Genomic DNA, 23,345 nt, shown 5'->3' on the forward strand with positions numbered 1-23,345 from the left:
TTTACAGTGTGTGTGTGTGTGTGTGTGTGTGTGTGTGTGTGTGTGTGTGTGTGTGTGTGTGTGTGTATGTGTGAGAACAAAATGTACAAAACAATCAGGTTAAAGACACAAAGGTCCATTTGTGAAAAGAGATTGGGTAATAAGATAGAAACCATTGCTGCAATGCAATACTACCCTAATCTCATTATTGTGGCATACATTATTAAATGATATCTATAATGAGAGTAAACTATGAGAGGCATCACATTGTCACCTGTATGCCATACACAGTATTGCAGGCAAAGGCAAACTGCCTATGCAATGCCTACAGATCTATGGCAGACAATCAAGTTGGACTGCATACAATGCCGATCTGGCCACGGGACTCTCAGTAAGGTAAACTATGCTTCATTACTGAAGGTAAGGTATAAAGTAATGCACAGGTCCAGTTTATAGAACCTGATTTGGAATCAGGCTCACGTTCAACACCACTATAAGGACTTCTCAGATTGTGATTTATTTACATTGCAGGAGGAATCACATAGGCCTACTTTAAAAATTGACTATGCCTAGGTGAGCTAATAAAGTATTCTATTCTGAGAACACATTCCTATTACATCCAGATGCAGATAGTTACTAATGGCAACATTTTATGAACAAGATAGGAAACAGCACTATGACCCACAGGAATGCCTTGCAGAGCAGGCTTGTTGTTGAGGCATAAACCAGTCATAAACAAATATCTATTATTTTCTACGCTGCCTTTTTCTTTCATTTTTGGAAAGGGCTAGGTAGAGTACTATTTTATAACTAAAGCAGTTTATTTTGCCTAGTAATTTATGAAGATGTTTTAAAACACTCTGTGGTGCTTTTATCATCCACAGTAAGCTTAAATCTGACATTATAAATGTTCTTCTGTAAGAAATTTGCTGCACACTGAGCTCCCACTATTTTTTTAGCATGCTTCTCTACCATGTGTATTTTGCATGTTTGTAATCTAGTTCTATATTTAGCATATGCAGTACTGGTTTCCATCCTGTTAAAAATGTTCTGAATTTGAAATCTATACTGGAATTATTCTCCTGCTTAACAATATGTTTAACAAGAGACCATGTTCATTTCTTCCACCAGCGCTGCATATGATAGTGAGCCTTGCATTATCACTTTACAACCAGTGACAAAACATGACTGCGGAATTAAGTTTAATAAGTCAGATGTGGAAATAAGAACAATGTGTCAGGTGTAAATATTAATGAATGGAAAGCTGGGTAGAAAGTATTGCAGATACTTATGTCTGTACCATGTGGCACTGTAACATTAGCTACAGTACATTTTATTTATTTTCTGTTTGTTAACTGGGTAGTGTGAGCTGATCAACTGATCCTTTTATCAACAAAATATACAATATACACATCAAACTTGTAAGACGTCACTTGTTTACATTCAATACAGGTATATAGTATGATCATTATAAAGCTAAGTGTTTCACTCTTGAATTAAAGACGATTTCAGATTAAACGATTTAATGGTAGACAAAGTTATTATACCTGCAGTTCTATTATTTTGACCCTCCATTCCTTTGCTAACTATAGAAGACTCAAAGTCCACTGAAACTTGGAGGTAAAAAAAAAAAAAAGAGAATTCTGTGCCTACTTCAACAAAATGTACTATTGAGTTCTGGAATCTAAAGACATCTAAGAGTTTGCAGCTTAACAAAACTCTTGATAGCTCTGGAGAAAAATAATCATGGTACTGGCATCAGTGACTATTCTTACAGTAACATTATAAATTCCCTCAAGTAGAACAGAGCAAGGAGAAAGTCAGATTGAAGAAGGGATGAGTCACACACAGAATGCTAAAATTTTCATTGTTTCACCACTGGAAAGAATGTGACTATGGAAAGCTTTTTTACGATGATCTGCTGGTCAAGTTATATGGTAAATGTAGCAAAAAATCAAAATATCTTACAATCGGCATCCAGCTACTTGAAAATGTTTGACCACCAGGTTAATATGAAAAATCATCTTTGTGGGACCAAGGAACATCTTCCTGGACTATGTTGTATTTCATTTTTTTCAACTATCCATTCTTTTTGCTTACCTTTCATGTACATTCAACATTCAGATTTCCGATTAAGTACTGAGGCAACTCAAAATTTGGAACAGAAAGAGATAGCACAACAGAGAAAGACAGGCTTACAGAGAAAAGAAAAAGCTTCACAGTTTTTGAATATACAGCACAGGTAATGATAACACTTTTATTCATTGTTACTGTCCTAAAATCTGTGGGACTAATATATGGTCCTCTATTATGAAAGGAAACACCCACAGTGGATTTAAAAACTAAGAATTCATAAAACTAGATAAAGTGTTCTTCCCCCTTGTATTTTTTTCCAGTGGAAATTGAAGATCATCTTGTTGGAGGGTTTCTTTTAAAGTCATGTGCTTTGAATTTGCAGCCCTTATGATTATCATGAATGCTTCCTCCCACCAGTACATCCCCATCCCATATCATGTACCCAAACTCACTTCACAGCCAGGGTGTCAGTGGGAATCACATTAATGGCCTTCAGTCATTGTTCCTTGTTGGCACTTTGAAACCAGATAGGTTCATAGGTTCATACTAGGCTATCTGCCCTAGGGCATTTATAAGCCTAGCCAGAGTGTGTTTGGCTTTCGCCACCCATTTTAAATGAATTTTGCTATGCCCTTAGATGTCGTGTGCATCCAGTTTAGAATTAGATCCAGAATTCAATGGCTCTGTCAAACACGCAGGTGGACACCACTACTGACACAAGACATTAAGGTCAGTAGGCAAGACTAGTGTGATAAATCCATGTGCAAAATCAAGGTGTTCATAAGAGCTATTGTCTTAATATTAGCTGTCTTGCACAATTAAACCTGTTGTATTTGCTTAAAATACATGTAAGTAAGACAGATACACATTGCTCCAGTTTGTATCACTAGCACAAGAAATGTCTCTGTTTTGTGGTGGCATCTGCAAAGGTTCCATTCTCAAAATGTAATCCAGAACATGGTCCTTTTCTCAGAGCTGAGCTTGCTTATTACCTCTGCAATGCTTCAGCCCCAGTGTCCCATGTCATACCTCTGACTCCAAGCTGGAAAAATGAGCAGAACCCCTCCTAGAGTAAAGGTTGCTAGAGCGGGAAGGACAAATAGGTGAGAAGATATGTCTGTGGCATTTTGAACGGTAATGTGTCAGATCCTCTAGGCTACGGGAAGTCACATGGCCATGAGATAGACAACTGCATGGGTCATGAGAATGTCTATAATTACAGTCCCAATCCACTAGCCTTTTGCAGTCATGATGTGACCCAAACCTACCTTCAGTACACACATGACAATGACGACTCTTTGAGAAGTGCAAAGGGACCATTTCTACAAGTGCACAGTGACAAGCATTTGAACAATGTGGCACAATATTCTCCATGCTGAGTGGCTGATACTTCCCAAGTTTATCCATTGACCAGTAACGGAGTGGCTTTCTTAAGGTCTGACTGTCACGAGATGGATAAGTACAGAAGTACTTTGAAGAGTACCAACAATCGTGGTCAACATCTGGCTTAACGCATGTTCCTTCTCGTTCACATGTATCCTCATCTGAGTCTGATAAGTCACTATACCGTGACTGAGAAGTGTAATGCATGGCACTAACAAGAGGGCGTGAACGTCTGCGGCATACATGGGGTTGACTGATACATTTTTCATGTAGAACTGATGGATTTTCATGGTCACATTCATCATGGTGGTGCAGACAGGTCCTACTGTGGTGCTCATCTTCATATGAAATACGCGTATACCCATATGGGGAACCATCTCCTTCTACCCAAAGCCCATGCTTATCTGCAATGTTTTTCAGTGATCTTGAAGGCTTCAAGCCATGGATGTCACACTCAATATCACAGGATGGCAAGCTCTTTTGGAAACTTAGTGCAGCATGTTCTAATTTCTTCGGCACCATCTCAGGAGTTTGATTACTTCTTCCCAGGAATGGTACCTTCTGAGGTTTTTCCTTGAGTCCTCCTGGCACTTGAGTGAGTGGGAAATTTTCATACACTGACCTTGAAGATTTAGGTTGCACCTGTTGAATCTGTGCCTGTTGTGGCCAGCTGGTGTGGTCTTGTGGTTCTTTTTCACGAACTATGGCAAAATATGATGGTGGGTTCTCCAGAAATCGATCTCTCTGAGTAGGAGGAGACACAGAACAAAGCCCAGCAGTCTTTTCTTTTGAAAGAACTTGCCCTGTTTCCACCAGATGCTCTGACAAGCCTTTAGGCTCAATAGGCCCATAAAACTGATGAAATCCATCAGCAAAAGAACTCTTCAAATAATGGCGACTTGGTGGTGTCTTAGGCTTGGGCTCCTGGCTAACTCTCGGTGGGGGCTGTAGGTCTTTGTAACAGTTGGGGCTGCGGGCATGACGCCAGCGTTCCACAACTCTCCTTTCACGAGGCAGAAAATTGTTGCAAGGCAATGGAGCAGCTATGGAGTTTGTTAATGTGGAAATTCTTGGTTGCTGATGGGCAAATGAATGGTTCAAAATAGGTAACTGCTGATCTTTATCTTTTGGGTCTTCAGCACTGCAGCAACTGTACATTCCCTGCAAAAGATAACACATAGCTCATGTTACAACAAAGAAACACACTGAAAATCCTCATAAAAATCCTACGTAAAATTTAAAATTAGTGCATGGCTAAAACTTAGATATATATGTCCTAGCCACTCCTCTCTTTCTGTGTTAATTGTCAGTGTACCTTATGGCTTGCACTCTTTTCTGCTGATTTTACTGACCATTTGTAGGGTACATTTTCTTTCTTTCTAGAGTGTTCCACAATACCTGCTTCTTTTCATTCTCTTCTCTCACACTATTCACATTCCACATTTTTACTGATTATATACATCTGTGATACTGAATGTCAGAAGGTGTGAATTACTGAAGACATGGGAGACGTAAAAGTACTACTATCAGCACTTACAAAATATCATCCATTGAATATAGTATTACAAGTCAAGATATTTTCCAAGTTGTTGTATCTTTTGGCTTTTACCGGTTACGGGTCGCCACAGCGGCACCACCACCGCAGCAAGAGATTTTCCAAGTAACATATTAAAAAGAAACTGCTGAGGAATAAGTTATGTGTACAAATCAAACTGGAAGAGTGAATAGTATGACAGAGAAATGCATACAATGGTTCATGGCAATATGCAATGCAAAGGTTTCTGAAAATAGAAAGGAATACATTACTTAAATATATAACACCATAAATATACTTTTCCACTGAAGCAAGAAAAACTAGCAAGTGGGTTGAGCAAGTATGGGAAAGATGTGAATGTTATGGTTAATTCATAGAAGAAGAAGAGGAGCTGAGATGTCAGATGATTCACTCTGTAACAGCTTGTTTTAGCATGACATGAAATTTCATTTACTTCACTAAAATGTATGTGGAGTGTGAAAATCATTAAAATATTACTGCCTGTCAGATGATTTCCAGGATTACATACCTAGTGAGAGAGATTCCATGAATCTCCTGCTACTAACGTTTTGAAAGGCAACATTAATTATATTTCCAAATGCACATTTTGAATTGTAATGCAGTAGAATAAGTGTTAACTAAGCAACATCTAAGGGAAAAGCAAAATGCCCTATCTTCAACATATAAGGGAAAAACAAGATGACTTATCTCACTACACATAAGTGAAAAGCAATATGCTATCTTCAGCATATAAAGGAAAGGCAAAATGCCCTATCTCCAACATATAAGGGAAAAACAAAATGCCTTAAACCCAACATATAAGAGAAAAGCAAAATGTCCCATTTCCAGCATAAAAGGGAAAAGCAAATTGCCAAATATCCAACATATAAATGAAAAGCAATATGCCCTATCCCCAACATATAAGGGAAAATCAAAATGTCCTATCTCCAACATATAAGGGAAAACAAAATGCCCTTTCTGCAATGTATAAGGGAAGAACAGAATGCTCTTCCTCCAGTGTATAAGGGAAAGGTAAGATGCCCTATCTCCAACATATAGAGGAAAAGCCAGGTGCCCAATCTCTGACATATGAGGGAAAACAAAATGCCTTACATCCAACAAATAAGAGAAAAGCAACATATCCTAACTCCAATATAAAAGGGAAAAGCAAATTTCCCCATCTCCAACATACAAATGAAAAGTAAAATGCCCTTTTTCTCCAACATACAAGGGAAAAGTAATATCTCATAATGGGAAATATTAACATAGCACCTGTCAAAATCTCAGATTAAGCAGTAGACCAAACACCTCTCCCAGATTACCATTTTATCCACCCAATGGAAAGAGCATTAAAAAATGTCATCATCAAGACAGAATGCATCACAAGATGATTTTCAAGCAGCAAATATAACATTGAGCAAGACAACTGAACTCAATATCTCTTAGAAATCAAAATGATACAAACTGTAGATGGTTCATCTTGACCTGCTGGAAACTTGACTTTCAAATGTAGCAACATCAACAAGTAAAAACCTTGCGTTGACTGTAATAATTGTTAAAGCATTACAAACAAAAAAAATTATAGAAAGGAAGCACCGTGCCTCATGCTACACTCTTTTCAAATCAATACTTACATTAATAACATGCTAAATTCTTTTATCGCCAGAAAACCCGAGACAGAAAAAAAAGGAAGCAGGACTATTTGACCCCGGACGGTTCGACCCCGGATGATTCGACCCCCATGCAATTGTATACACTTTCATGCTTAAATTTACATTTAATTTCTATGGAAGTAGCTAGTGGACAGTTTGACCGCAGACTACTTGACCCCAGACTACTTGACCCCAATTATATAAAAAATGTTTTTAAAGTTTTATAAATGCATTTAATTGGTTAACATATCAATCATGATTTTTTCACTGGAATTTAATATATTATTTACATTTTTTATAAGTAAATCTTAATTTATTTAACATTTTATTTAATTTACAAATATAATTAATTTAATTAACAGTTTTACATTATTTAACATTGCAAACATTAATATTATTTTAAATTAACATTAATAATATTGTTACATGTATTTCAAATGCAAATGTTTTAAACAGTTATATATTCTCATGACTTCTTTTTTTTTTTTTTTTTTTTGTGAGGTAATCTTTGACATTTTCTCAGTAACTATGTGGATGCATGAGCAGTATATAATAGTCTTTTTTTCTTTATGTCAAAATATCTGTGGCTTATTTTTTCTTGTTTTGCCATTTCAGTGGGGTCAAATCGTCTGGGGTCAAACTGTCCAGGATTAAAACATCTTGTACCCAAAAAAAGAGCTTCTCAGTCAGAAAATCACATTAATAAAATGTTCCATATGATATCTAACATGTAAAAACAATTCTGATTTATAAAAGTGCTCAAGGAGGGGAAACATTACAATCAGAAGATTAGGAGAATAGCTTTCTCCAGATTTTATTCTAGGATGTTGTAAGAAAAGAGATACTTACAGAACTGGCAGGCCCTCAGTAAAGAGTTCCCTATCAGATGATCGAGTTTGCAGAAACTTGAAATTCATATAGTTGGGAGTCTTGGGACCATATGATCAAGTTTCTGAAAAGTCAAATCAAAAAAAAAAAAAAAAAACAAAAATCAAACTTTTTTCTACATTTCTCCCCTGCACCCCCTACATCCCCTGCAAATTAAATATACAGACCATATGAACTTTGTCTTCCTGAAAACCTGATCATCTGATAGGGATCCCAGTTAAGCACATTGTCTCCCTGCCCATGTTGTCTACCTTGGATATTGTAAGTTAGTCTCTTTAAGTGCTGCAGAATCATATCACATGCTACAGGCAGTTAAAAAAATATTTACAGTGACATCGTTATTAATTAGCAATATCTGCTGACTTACTTAGTGATGTTAGGTTAGATCTAAAATGGCTACAAATGCTCAACAACTAGTGTAGAAAAGTATTACATTTACAATGCTTCTTCCTTTTAATTTAACTGTTGCATGGAAGGGCACCAAATGCAAGTCCCACAATAACACCTACTTATATCAGATTTACAAATACACTTTTTTGAATGCTCTGATGTCACTACATGTTGTGAAATGCACAGTGTTTAATTGATTATTAGTACATTATAATTACCAGCAAGTTCATTTCACAGTATGATGTTGGATGATAAATGTCTGCATATGCAATTCAAGTAACCACATTCTCAGAAAGTGTCATAACTCTTATTCTGTTACAGGAAACTGAAGTAAACTAATTACAACATGACACTGCTTTTAAATTTATTGAGCAGATTTTAGCCACTTGATGTTGCCTCCTTTTAGAACATCCAACAAGACATATTTTTTTCTGGGTCTATATCATGTAGTCGAAATTCTGTAAGTTTGAACACCATATGTTTGAACCTAAATGTTCAAACTTACAGAATTTCAAATACGTAAAAAACAACACACAACAAAAAAGAAAATAAAGGATTGTAAGCAAGGGGCAAGCCCCCCTGCACCCCCCACACCCTCTGCTCTTTAAATATACCAACTCCGAGACTGCACTACAATGCGGTAAAAGGAATTTTCCCTTTATTGCACTGTAGCATGGTCTCAGAGTTGGTATATTTAAAGAGCGGGGGTGCCGGGCGGCTTGCCTCCCAGCTTACAGCTGTCAGGACGTTGTTCCTGTTTTATAGTTTTTTATTTTTTGAGTTCAAAGTATGACATACTTCGACTACATGATATAGACCCTTGTGCCCCACTAATTCTTTCCTCTTTATATGTTTTGATGTGTATCTGTTTGAGTGTCCCATTGTTGGCAATTTTTGAGTAAAGCAACTCATAAGCTGCTAATTATATCTTCATAAAATGTTCAGCAGCCTTGTGGATATCAACTCCTCAGAGCTCAACTATTACTAGTGTGATGAATGATTATGTCATTCATCATTGTATTTAACTTTAGTCTACTGAGAGTTTTTTTTTAAAATGTGCTCCTTTATAGAACAGGAAGGTGAATGTATGCAAAACCACATACAAATTACATGTTTTTACAACTGCTTAAATTCAATTGTAGTCGAATTTCATCTTGTAACCAAGCCTCTGCCACAAAGCACTACACCTACAAGTTTACTGAGAATTTTGACATTGTTTAATAGCCTGTGGTCACTACATATGACCTCGATATTGCAAGTGCTATGCCACAAGCCCCTACATCTACAACGCTGATGACGATTTTGTCATTGTTCAATAATCTGTGTTATTACATCTGACCTCGATATTGCAGGAGATCTGCAACAGGGGCTTACACCTACAAGTTTATACAGAATTTTGTCATTATTTAATGTAAGCATGAAGACCTTGCTGTATATTAACTTTAATGAGTTAAATACATGCCTGCTATGTGATTGAAAGTCTCTGTGAAATAGTCTGTGCACTCTGAGGACCACTTATTAAATTGGCCATTGTTTCCCTTTAATTGACCAGTCGACTATATTGCATATGCAAATTATTTAGTCTAAGGAAATGACAGACAACCTGTTTTACTTGCATCTCTTTCTTAATTGCTTTGCTCTGGGTATAAACTGATTGCTGTCAGTTATAAATTGAGCAGAGAGTGAAACTGTCACTGTAGCTGAATGTATTGCTAAATATCCTCTCAGTGTTGTCTCCTCTTACAATCAGACATTATCTTCCTTCATATTTTAAGTACGTGTAATATGTTATTATATTTCTATATGTATTTGCTTTAAGACAGTAGAAAACAGTGTGAAAAGACTTTGGTAGTGTATTATATTTGTAAAACTTTCATTCAAATTGGATAAACTTTATGTATGCTGAGTGTGTTTCACTTTAACACGTGTATGCAATGTGAGTTGCTGGTGTTCCGGCATATATATATATATATATATATATATATATATATATATATATATATATAAATATATATATATATATATATATATATATATTATACACACGCACACACACACACACACACACACACACACACACACACACACACACACATATATATATATGTATGTATATATATATATATATATATATATATATATATACATGTGTGTGCGTGTGTGTGTGTATGTGTGTATGTATATATATATATATATATATATATATATATATATATATATATATATATATATATATATATATATATATTACGCTCTTTTAACTTACTGGTTAATCCCATGAATGTTTTCTTAAGTGATGGTGTTATACTGTGCTTATCAGTGTAGTTCCATTTTCTGATAATTTGCTCGATACAGCTGTATATTTACACTGCATTAATGTGGTTCTCTATCAGTGTACTTCCTGCTAAAACTACTTTGAGCTTACATTGATAAACTTTCTTACCATCACTCTACTCTTACTTTCCCCATGTATTCTCATGCTCTGACTTACCATGGTTCTTCCCCCATCTCTTGTTCATATAATGTGCACTAACTTTATTGCCTCAATGTAATTTAGTAGAGTATTTTCTTTATTTTATTTTAGAGCCTGTGGTCACTACATCTGATCTCAATATTGCAGGAGCTCTGCCACAAGGCCCAACACCTACAAATTTACTGAGAATGTTGTCATTGTTTAATGTAAGCATATGTATCATGAAGAACTTTGTTTTGTATTAACTTTAATCTGATAAATATATACTAGTTCTCTGACTTGAAAGCCTCTCTGAAATAGTCCATGCACTATGAGAACTGCTTAGTAAGCTGGCTACTGCTCCATTTACTTGACCAGTAGACAATACTACAGATGCCAATTATTTAGTCTCAGAAATAGCAGACAACCTGTTTTACTTGAATCTTTTTAATAATTGCTTTGTTCTGGCTATAAAAATATTGCTCTTGGTTCACTACCCTACCCTTCCCACAATTCTCACCCACCCTCTTTTACTCTAATATCAACATTCTAAATGCATATTCACTTGTGACTCTTACTTCAAAACCTTGCCCAAATTATCTTAGTACTTCTACATACACTTCTGTTTCTTGTTTTCTACTTCTCAATCTCTATTTAAAATTTAGCCCTGTTCCCAACTATCTTTTTACTTCCCATACTGCTTTGCACTATATCCATTTATAGTTACAACCCTCCCTAATAGTGCCTGCTTGTGTTTCTCATGTCTGAGTTGTTTATTGCAGAACCAATAGTATTATCACATCTTCTCCTAATCAGTCAAGTGCCCAGTCATGGAAGCATAGCAATGACTTCGCCGTTCTTGTTTGCTGTAAGTTAATAAGTGAGCATAATGCCAAATGTCTAACAGACATGTTTTGCACTCTCCACACATTGCTGTTTGACTTAAAAAGCTTTTACGTGGAAAGGTGTTATTAAATGTAAAATTAACTATGCTTCACTTAGGAAAGGATTGTATCATATTAGCTATACAATACATATACAGTTTTCTTTCCATGGCTGTGTTCCTCTCCCTCCATAAGGTCCTATACCATGGCTGGTGTTACAGAAATTGCATAGTCAATCTCTAATGCACTCACCTTAAATTATCTCTCACCTTTTTCTATAACTGATTTATTTTGGAGTAGGTGGATTTTACTATGTACAGTATTTTCTGCAACATTCTGGAATATTGTGAACTAACGAAAAATGATTCTCCTTTCTATTAACTGAAATAAATGGATGCACATTTTTCAGAAAATTAGTTATTCTCCTAGTTGGTTCAATTAATTATCTCATAGCTCTTGCATACATGAATGTAAAGTAAGTAAGCTTATATAGAAAAATATCCTTCCTGTATACATAATATTGAATGAAATTATATTTTGTTTTGTAAAACTGTTTCTAAAACAGTTCACGGCTGGATATTAAGTATAAAGTAGCTTTACTACTCACATCTGTGGGCTTAATGTTTTCTAACTTGATTATTTTAAAAAGTCTGTTTAGCCATTCATATGAATGTGACATCACCTTTGTTTGGTGCTATTACTTCATCGTTAATAACATGACTTGTATAGAGCTATATAGCAATAAATGCTTGTACAGTAACATTTCCATTTGGAAAAGCAGAGCCAGTACAGATTAGCAAAAGTTTTATAAATTCAAATAATGTCAGACTTCTTAATATATGCTGACTTATACTTAAGGTGCACATAACCTGCTTCCCACTGTCTCATAGTGGTATTTGGCTTCTGGTATAACAAGTATACCAAGTCAAAGCTGATTCAGTAGGACTACGAGCATAATGTTCTCCAAGTAAATCTAAGTTCCGTTTGCCTGCATCTTACAGTATATGTAACTGAACTGTTCTATCCCTGCCTGCTCTACCTCCTCACTCACTCACTCACTCACTCACTCACTCACTCACTCACTCACTCACTCACTCACTCACTCACTCACCCACCCACCCACTCACTCACTCACTCACTCACTCACTCACTCACTCACTCACTCACTCACTCACTCACTCACTCAGTCTCTCAACTCTTACCTCCTAGACCCTGTTCTGGACCAGCCATGGTCATCAAAGCCATCTCTCGCAAACATCCTTGTGACCTGACTGGCAGCCATCAGCTGCAGTAAAACATCAGTGATCCAAGAAGAAACCTAATAGGACAGAGTACCCTTCTGCCTGAATATGTTATTTCTCAACTAAATTGATGGCTAGCCAGTAGCAGTGAAAATATTGTATGTCTTCACGTTTTTAATGGACAAGTCAGAGTAAAAAAGTAACCATCTTCTTTTAAAGACATGCACACTGAAATGTTTAAGGTGTACTCCCATGTAATTCATCCCAGCCTTTGACAAAAGAATAAAACAAAATAAAAAAAGTCAAACTCTCTCCTGCCAAGACTGGACTAGACAGTCAAGAGGAGAAGATTAACACCTGCACCGCACCACATTCAACACACAGTCCTTCAAAACCCACACTATCAAAACCCACACATAGAAACACAAAGCACACACCCACATTCACAGAGGCTCTCAATAAAAATCTGCACAAGCAACAGAGACTGCCCAAGCTGAAGTGTAGACAACCACCACCCCCCAACACTACCTAAATGACACATAGCCCACAAAATCAGTGTGCTACTCAACCTCAGCCCATAAGGCAAAACAGCATACCCAACACACTAGTCATAGGTAACTCTATAGTCAGGCACACTGATATCCCACTCACTAGGCTAAACAAGGAGAAAGTTACTGCCAGCTGCCTATCGGGTGCCAGGATCCACCACATAACTCATGCACTCACTCAGGTCACTCCACAATAAGTACAGATGTGACTCTGTCATTGTCAAAGTTGGTGTGAATGACCTAAGACGTACCTCCCTGGACTACATGAAAAGAAACATGGAGGAGCTCTTGGATCTTGTAGCCCAGGCAGTTATGACACTAGCCCTGAGTAGCATCCTGCCATTGCCTAGAATGATACCACAGTACAAGGACAAAATGATTGACTTCAACAACTGGCTAAGCTTCTGGTGTCATTCTAAGGGAATCCAGTATCTGTCTGCCGGGGATGACATGGTCTACAGTCCATGATGCTTTGCCAGAGATGGCCTGCACCTGTCACCCCTGGGATACTTGCTGAGGCTCTTGCCACCCCTGTAGTGCCTTTTTTAGGCAAGGTTCAAATGCTAAATTCACCACCATAACAGGTACAAGCAAGCAATCTCTGAGGGCAATGCTACTCAATGCTAGAAGTCTAAACCTCAAAATGCACTCACTCGAGGCACTCATTAAAATGGAGAACATCAACATCTGTGCAGTGACAGAGACCTGATTCAAGGCAGCAGAGAGCACCTCTGCATTACCTGGCTATAATTCATACCAGACATTCTGGCCACCTAACCTGGACTGAAACACTAAAAGTGGAGGCATGTCCATATTCAAAGAAGAATTCATGATTTATGATATTCATGGCTTTAGAAGATATCCCAGTATCAGGATGAACCTGCTTCAAAACTGTGTATACGTAAATAGAATAGCTTTCTTTACGACTCCTATGACACTTCTTTCCATCTTTCTTAGCTGGTTTCTTCACAACCTTCTTTGAACCCTTTTTAGGGGCATTGAGTATTGCTGGTTCTGGCATCTTCAATAAAAGATGTTTTAAATAACGTTCATTAAGGATTTCCACACCTCCAGGCTAGTTGCTCAACATAATGCATCCAAAATTATCCAAGTGCAACTAACACAGGGCAAGACTACAATCCAGGTTGTAGCTTGTTACAGATCCCCCACCATGCCCCAGGATTCCCACTCTTCATTTTTTAAGATACTGGAAAATATTAAGGTACAACCAAATACCTTAATTATGGGCAGTTTCAACTACCCCACCATCATCGGGGAAAACTACTCATGTCAGAAAAAAACTCTCTGCAAGTAGGACCAGGTGCAAGGCAGGAACTGATACAAGTATACAAAAAATGTCAGCACCAAATGCAGTGAAAAGCACCAAATGAGACTAATAAATTAAATCAATAAGTATTTTATTATTAAAGTATAATGAGCATCCCAGACCAGTTCAGCCAACAGGCTTTCCTCAGTGGGAATGAAAGTAATTACAACAGTGAAGTGACACACTTATATATATAACATGAACCATCCAATAGGATTCTTCCCAAAGTGATCTTCCCAACATTCAAATTGTTTCCTGTGTAGAGAATGAAAAGTTATACAATAAAACCGCATTTATTTATTGTCATTAGACTGGATACATAGGGTTATCAGGTCAGTACTCTTGACAGCTTAGAGGATATACCCATTATATTTTGACTTTTTCCTACGTACAGTAACAGATATACTTTGGGATCTGCACAGATCCACAATTTCTACAGCTTATTGTCATGGCTCTAGAAACAATACTTCAGGGGCTTTGTGCCGAAAAAAATGACATTGGTGTTTTTGGTATATCAACCGAGAATGGTATTCCACAACAAACAGATCCAGTTGATGGCTGTAACGTTGCTTTTCATAGACTTAGTAAAAGCATGAAAAGTTTGAGAACAAACATATGGCATTTGAGACTTTTCAAAGCCTACCTGAATAAGGAAATAACCCCCAGGGGTCTGAGAATTAAAACCCAACCGTTAGTAAGTAAGATTGATGAAACTTTGACCAATGAATGGTATCAAGCCAACAACAGGCATCTATGAATTTTGATTGAGTTTTAAGTTCTTATTATGAATGAACCATTGAAACTAACATTAAAGAGGTTGTTGACCTGTGTGGGGAAGTAAAAATTTATGAGGGACATTCACAATTCTCTATATGCCTTAATAAGCTGTCAAAAGAACTGTTGGTATTTGAAAAACAACTCAAGGACAAGAAAATCAAAAAATTCAATAGAGATCTAACCGATTACCAGAGGGGATGACCTTTTGACACTACTAAAAATGTCATATTTATGGATACTAGACAGAACCCTGGTAGGAACAAAAAAAGACCCAGATCAATATTGAAGGGGTCTCACACATACAACAGTACATCAGTGGATGATTCCTCCACTACAGACACCGAAGGGTCTAACACTGTGGAATCCCCAGTTTCCAAGAAATCTAAAAACCAGACCCATCCTTTAAACGCGTTAGGAGGAGGGGTGGGAGAAAACATAGAAGGTACAAAGATAGATACAATCGAGGGTCTTCTACAAACATTTATGAGACAATAGATTTTTTGAACATTTCTAAAACTGCTTTAACAGAGGACCAAAAGAAACTTTTGAATAAAGGTTTGAACTTTGTTCCTGGGTTTTCTTTGATGAATCAGACATAGTCAACGATATTAATGACTTTTGCTGCAGGATTAACCTCAAACTTTTCTTTGGATCTAGCTCTAACTCTCAAAGATCTAATGAATTCAAATTTCACAAATCCAACTTTGTACCACCTATGAATCACAATGTAGCTATCTTTCAACAAGTAGTACTCAGGGATATACACTTTAAGTTAGATCAGTTTACTCCCTTGAAACATAATCGATCGATTAATGACCAACAGGCATTGCAACAACTTAGGGACAACAAAAATATTGTCATTACCCAGGCTGACAAGGGTGGGGCCATAGTTATCAGGGACATGGATTATTATCTGGGGGAGGGAAATGGACAATTGTCTGACCCTTACCATTATATGAAGATGCCTATTGATCCCACTCCGAATTTCAAGTGGGAAATTGATTATTTTTTTGGATCTGGCTGTCTCAGAGAGTATCATATCTGATACGGTGAAGACACATCTTATGGTCCAAGATCCACAGAAACAAACATTATATCTTTTGCCTAAGATACATAAATGCCTTAATAAACCTCCTGGAAGACTGATTGTATCTGGCATGGGTTCTTTGATTGAACCACTATCAGTGTTCCTTACATTATACCTCAAACCTTTACTTGGCTTAATTCATGCCAGAATACAGGATACCACACAATTTTTACAAATAATTTCTGACAGCCAACTGGAATCTGACTGGTTACTCTGCACCCTGGATGTCAAGGCCTTATACACCAATATACCATACTGGGCTGGAATGGAAGCCCTCAACTTTTGGCTGGACAAAGCCCAACTATATCCGGTAAGCTTTAACACACTTTTGGTCTGCATGGTTGAGCATGTTCTTAATAAAAATGTTTTCCATTTTCAGGGGGAATGTTACTAGAAGCTCAAAGGTACTGCTATGGGAGCATCTTTTGCTCTTATATATGCAGACTTATTTATGGGATACATTGAGGAACATCTCATTTATGACTCTACACACAATCAATATCTTGAGGAACTTGACATTTGGCGTAGGTATTTGGACGATTGTTGGTTGGTTTGGCATTCGGATAAGGAATATTTGGCGGAATTTGTATTGTATCTCGACCAGGACAAATGGGGCATTGAATTCACCTTAACTTGCGACAGGTCTGAGATAAATTTTTTGGATGTTACTATAACTCAGAATCCAGATGACACTTTACAAAGTAAAATATTTTGCAAATATCCCCAGTATAATAACTTATTACATGCAACGAGTAAGCACCCCAACCACATTATCTGAAACATACCGAAATCTCAATTCCTCAGTATTCGCAGAATTTGTTCCTCAGATAATGACCACGAAAAATCCCAACAGGATCTGGTTATCAGGTTTAGAGATAGGGGTTACAATGAGCGGGACATCCATGGTGCTCAACAAGTTGCCTCCAACTCAACTAGAACCTCACTTCTTACATATCGTGACAAAACTCATATTGAACAGGATGAATCTATTTGGTTCTTCACAACATTTGGACGAAACATCAACTTAATCAGGAATGTTATGTCCAAACATTGGAACATTCTTACTGCTAATGATGAACTCACACCTCTGTTTGGAGATGTATGTAAGTATGGATATAGAAGAGGCAGGACACTTGGGTCATTTTTTTCACATTTTAAAAGGGTAAGCTTGGGTGGAGCTATACACCACCAATTAACCATGACAGGTGACAAACTATGGGGTAGTTACAACTGTGGTCATTGCTCATCATGTCCATTCATTTTCACATCCAAACAGTTCACCAGCAAAAACACTGACAGGATTTTTGACATGAAATTTTCTGGCAATTGTAACAGTGATTGGGTGGTGTACCTTGCAAAATGTACATGAGGCTCATTTTATGTTGGACAAACATCACGACCACTTTGTTTACGTATGTCTGAGCACTGCAGTGACATATGAACCAAGAGAGAGACCAATGCTCTATATAGACATTGTTTACACCACAACTCAGCCAGATTCCAGTTCACTATTATTGACAGAATTCTTGGTGACAGATCCAACAAGCAAGGATGACACTCAATCCTTACTAAAAAAGAGAAGTATTGGATCATCAAACTGGGTGCTTTGTTTTCACCTGGTTTGAATAACCATTTATAGTATTATGTGTTTTACTTTTATTTTTTATTTTTTTTACATAATATATTAATAATGTGGTTTTATTGTATAACTTTTCATTCTCTTTTCATTCTCTACACAGGAAACAATTTGAATGTTGAGAAGATCACTTTGGGAAGAATCCTACTGGATGGTTCATGTTATATATATATATATATATATATATATATAAGTGTGTCACTTCACTGTTGTAATGACTTTCATTCCCACTGAGGAAAGCCTGTTGGCTGAACTGGTCTGGGATGCTCATTATATTTTAATAATAAAATACTTATGTATTTAATTTATTAGTCTCATTTGGTGCTTTTCACTGCATTTGGTGCTGGCGTTTTTTATTTAAAACTACTCATGTACCAACTCATCCGCTCAATGTTTTCTGTAATTCATAAATTCCAATCTCTTGGATCAGCTTGTCCACACCCCCACCAGGGGCAGCAATATCCTGGGCCTGGTCAATACCAATATGGTAACTGGTGTTGCATGCCAGAGGTCAACGCCTCGCTGGTCAGATCCAACCACAAGCTAATCAGCCTAGACATCCATACCCCCCACCCCCCATTAACTCATTCCCTCCAATACAGCTCTTTTGAGTGTGTACCTTTAACTCCTAGTGGGTATGGCCTAAGCCTTTAAAAATGAAGTTATCACCTTACAATTCTAACAAATACTCATTGACAGAGATCAAATATCAATACAATTGGGTTTGCCATCATGTATGCTTCAAAACAAAATAGTCTGATACCTTCTATGTAGTTTGGTTTTGGAATTATTAATGCAAGCATGAGCAAGTAATATATGATGCCTAGAGCAGTAGTAGGAGGTAACTGCAGATGCACCTGGAGGCGTCACTCGGATGTAAGGAAACCACCAACAAAAACTACTCCAAAGCCAACTTCACGCTTCTTAAGACAGAAGTGGCAAACTTCACGGCACCCATGCAGATGGAAAATAGAGGTACGACTGCTGAATGCACTGTGTAAGCACATACACGAGTGGCTGTATCATGCCATCCATAACAGAACCAAGACGCGATCCTCCAAAAAAAGTAAGCCAATCTGGTGGTCCCCTGCCATAAACAAACTCTACAACAGAAGGAAGAAGCTGTTGCAAAAAAAGAGTAAAATCCCAAGATTGGAGGAACTCCCTGGTCAGCCTCAGCAAAAAGCTGAGATCCCTCATAAAATTCTCCAAAGCCAGTTATGAAAATAAAATTGCCACTGATTCCAAAGACAACCACAAAGCATTCTATAGCTATGTCAAGAATCTGAATGGCAACACTCAGATCTTCTCTGAGCTACAGCACAATGGCACTAAATATACAGAACCAACCGATATTGCCAACATCCTGGCAGATAGGTACAGTGCTAACTTAACCCCCCCCCGACCTTCCAATGGGCCTATCTTAATACAGGAAGAATGCAAAGCCCCTGTAATCACGGATGAACAAGTAAAGACTGCACTCTCCAAAACCAGGAATACAGCATCCTGGGGACCAACAACATCCCAGGCTGTGTACTGCATGAACTGGAGAATGAACTGGCACCCCACTTAAGTACTATGTTCAACCATAGCCTAACCTCAGGCTATGTGCCTACTGAATGGTGCACAGCGACGGTTATCCCACTCCACAAAGGGGGTGCCACCATGGATCCTAGAAACTACTGCCCCATTAGCTTGACGAGCCTGGTCTGCAAGGCCATGGACCATATCATCTTGGAGCTTTTAAACAAAGACATAGGTAATCTCCAAACCCTGGACCCCACTCAGTTTGGGTTTGTAAAAGGAAGATCATGTCCACTAAACCTGATTGACTTCTTTGAAGCAGTCACTATAGCTGTAGAAGAGGGCAAGGTAGTGCACACAGCCTAGCTTGGCCTCGCTAAGGCTTTCAATACCATCCCCCACTCTGGAATTACTAAACTGGGCATAAATCCCTATGTCACAAGATGGGTGGCCAACTAGCTCACTGACAGAACCCACACAGTAAAAGTAGCTGACTCCAAGTCCGACTTCGGGACCACTAATGAGTGGAGTACCACAGGGTTCGGTCTTGGGTTCTCTCCTGTTCGGCATCTACTTCTCTGAAGTGCAGGCCAACACAGAAGGTCTTTGGCTAACAAAGTTCACAGATGACTGAAAACTGGGAGCCATAATAAAATAAACTAATGATGTAGGCATTCTACAAAAGGGCCTCAAAGAGATGGTGGCTTGGTGTCAAAGTCATGGCCTCAAGCTCAATGCCAAGAAGTGCATTGTCGTCCCCTTTGGGAAAAACTCGGTACCCATGAACTACCACATATGCGGTAGCTCACTAAACACTGAAAGTGTGATTAGAAATCTCAGGACACAGGTGGACAGTAGTCTCTACTTTGATAACCACATCACCACAGTAGTCAGGAATTCCTTCTACGTGACACACCCCACCACAAAAGGGTTCTCCGCTAGAAAAAAGGAGGTCATTGTTCCTCTCTACTCATCTTTCATCAGAGCCATTACAGAGTACAATGCCCCATTTGGTATGCATCTCAGAAGACAACTACAATAATTGGAAAGGCCACAGAAATACCTTACTAACAGAATTACCAGCCTCAAACAGCTGCCATATGCAAACAGTCTCAAAAAACTCCAGCTCTACTCCGTCGCATATTGCCTACTCAGAGGTGATCTCTGCCTAACATACAAAGCTATGTCAAACCTAGAGCTGCTGGACATGCTACACTTAAAAAAATCCCAGTCTCTCTGAACTACACGCTCCTGGGACCTAAACCTTGTCACCACAATAAACAGAACATGCTGGAGGGATAGATTCCTGTCCCAGAGACTTCCCATACTCTGGAACAAACTACCCATTCATGTCAAGCAAAGCTCCTCATTGGGCCTCTTTAAGAAAAATCTTGACAACTGGATAGGAAATAGAAAATTCACCCCAGGGATAACTTCTGTGGCACTGCTTGACAGGGGCACAGGAAAATAATTTTCTTGGGTGGTGAAAGCCAGGGAACCTTTTTGGCTAGGCTTATATAGGCCCCAGGGCCGATAGCCTAGTACCTACCTATGAACCTATGAACCTATGAGTCTTAACGATAACATTAACCTATTTCTGGCAGTATCTTTTGCCATACATTAGCAAGTGATATATCGTAAAAAGCAGGAAAATACAAACTAAGCTCTAGCTGTTCAAGCAATCTGCCCTAGAGTGACTAACTAGCCCATCTATAAATTGCTACTGCTGATGCTATACTAACCAATGTACTTATCTAAATAAACATTATCTGAGCTGACAGACATACTACTAAACTGCACAGCATTCCTTCACTTCAAGTCTGCTTGCATACAGTTTACCTGGTTGGTCTTTCACTAGCATGACTTGTGGCTAGTCTGCTGATTTTTTTTATGATTTCCTATCTCTATCCTGCTGAGTGAATCCACTCTGTTTAACTACTGCACCCCATTTCCCTGCTACTCACACTGGAACTACCGTTATGCCTCTCCAAACCTCTCTCTGTCCAGTTATCATCCTTCTTATAACCCCCCTTTCTTAATCTTTTATAAGCAAAGCAGAAATCTTAGTCATAACTTTCAGACTAAAAAAGATACACACCTACGTACATTACAGGAGTCTACATCCCCCCCAGTAGCAATCATACCACTACAAAAGGCATCCTCTGCTGGCTCAGTTCTAACATTCTTCAAGAAAAATGAATACGAGGCAACTTTAATGTTGACTGGTTGTCATTCTCCTCTAGCAACTCATCTCAAACATAAATCTGTGCGGACTTATCACTTCACCCATTCACGATAGTAATAAAGACAACAGAGGAGCCATCATAAACTAGATACTCCACACGAAGTAAAATCTCTACTTCGCTGCTCTGATCTCTACTTTAGTTCAGGAACTCTCCCTGACTCTTTACATGACCATATCCCCATATTTGCATTAAGAAGACAAACATCCAAATGCAAAATCATTACAATACAGCACATAACCTCTCAAATTTCAAAAATGACACCTTTGTCTCATACTTCAGTCAGTGCAACTGGACAATGGTAACATATTTACCACTTTAATAGCATATTCCTAAACAAGCTAAACAAACTAATCTAATCAAATTAATCTAAACTAAATCGATTTTGATATGCTGAGTCATTTAAAATTCAACTTATTTGCAAAAGCATAAGTCCTTAAAAAGAATACCTGTTCAAAAACATTGCATTTTGGCAACAATACTATCTCAAGAATTCCAGGTTCTGTGGGATGGAAAATACCCAGGATAAGCTAAACTAACTAGCTCCACTCAGAATAAAACAGGTATGTCAAACTCTGCCCCTTGGCTGACCAGTAGTGCCCCTTGGCTATCAGCAGTACCAAACAGGTTATGAAACTTTGAGATGTTGCCTGGAAAACCAGAGCAACATGTAAAACTCAAGCTAACCATCAACAATTTAAAGAACTCAGAAACAGAAATAAATATCAAATTAAATCTGACAAAAAATAATACATGAACCTCAAATAATAATAATAATAATAATAATAATAATAATAATAATAATAATGATAATAATAATAATGATAATAATAATAATAATGATAATGATGATAATAATAATAATAATAATGATAATAATAATAATGATAATAATAATAATAATAATAATAATAATAATAATGATAATAATAATGATAATAATGATAATAATAATAATGATAATAATAATAATAATGATAATAATAATAATAATGATAATGATAATAATAGTAATAATAATAATAATAATAATAATAATGATAATAATAATGATTATAATAATGATAATAATAATAATAATAATAATAATAATAATAATGATGATAATGATAATAATGATAATAATAATAATAATAATGATAATAATAATAATAATGATAGTAATAATAATAATAATAATAATAATGATAATAATGATAATAATAATAATAATAATGATAATAATAATAATAATAATAATAATAATAATAATAATAATAATAATGATAATGATAATAATCACAACAACCCTAAATGATTCTGTTCTTTCAGAAATCAGCTCCTAAACCCTAGTTGCTCAATGCATCCTGCAACAACAATTAATTCAATCAACCCCACAAACATTGCCAATCCATTTATCTCTAACTTTATTAGTTTATTTTCATCCTTACTCAAAAGCAACAAGCAAAACAATACCCAGATCAAATTCCAACCACTAAAACCCCCACACATGCTATCCCTGTGATCAGTCAGTACCTCCACCATTAAAATCTTCAGCTAAAACAGCACAGTAGTGCAGTTGTAGCATTGTTGCCTCACAGCAAGAGGTTCTCCGATTTGATTCTCAGCTGGGGTGCCTTCTGTGCAGAGTCTGCATGTCCTCCTTGCGTTCATGTGGGTTTTCTCTGGGTGCTCCGGTTTCCTCCCACATCACAAAGATATGCGTCTGGAGGTTTGCTTCCCAG

At 37.3% G+C, this 23,345-nt stretch overlaps 1 protein-coding gene across 1 annotated transcript in view; it reads right to left on the reverse strand.

The window, feature by feature from the left end:
• Positions 1–1,464: 1,464 nt before the first annotated feature.
• The window catches only part of LOC122815911 (glutamate receptor ionotropic, NMDA 2D-like), a 1,415,655-nt gene continuing 1,393,774 nt past the window's right edge, over positions 1,465–23,345 (reverse strand). The window contains 2 exon segments of the mRNA XM_044088769.1: positions 1,465–1,592; positions 3,324–4,599. Coding sequence (XP_043944704.1) covers positions 1,465–1,592; positions 3,324–4,599 — 1,404 coding nt within the window.

This window comes from Protopterus annectens, chromosome 1.part1 (genome assembly GCF_019279795.1).
Source record: "Protopterus annectens isolate FY-2018-M chromosome 1.part1, PAN1.0, whole genome shotgun sequence".
In the NCBI taxonomy this organism is placed as follows: Eukaryota; Metazoa; Chordata; order Ceratodontiformes; family Protopteridae; genus Protopterus; species Protopterus annectens.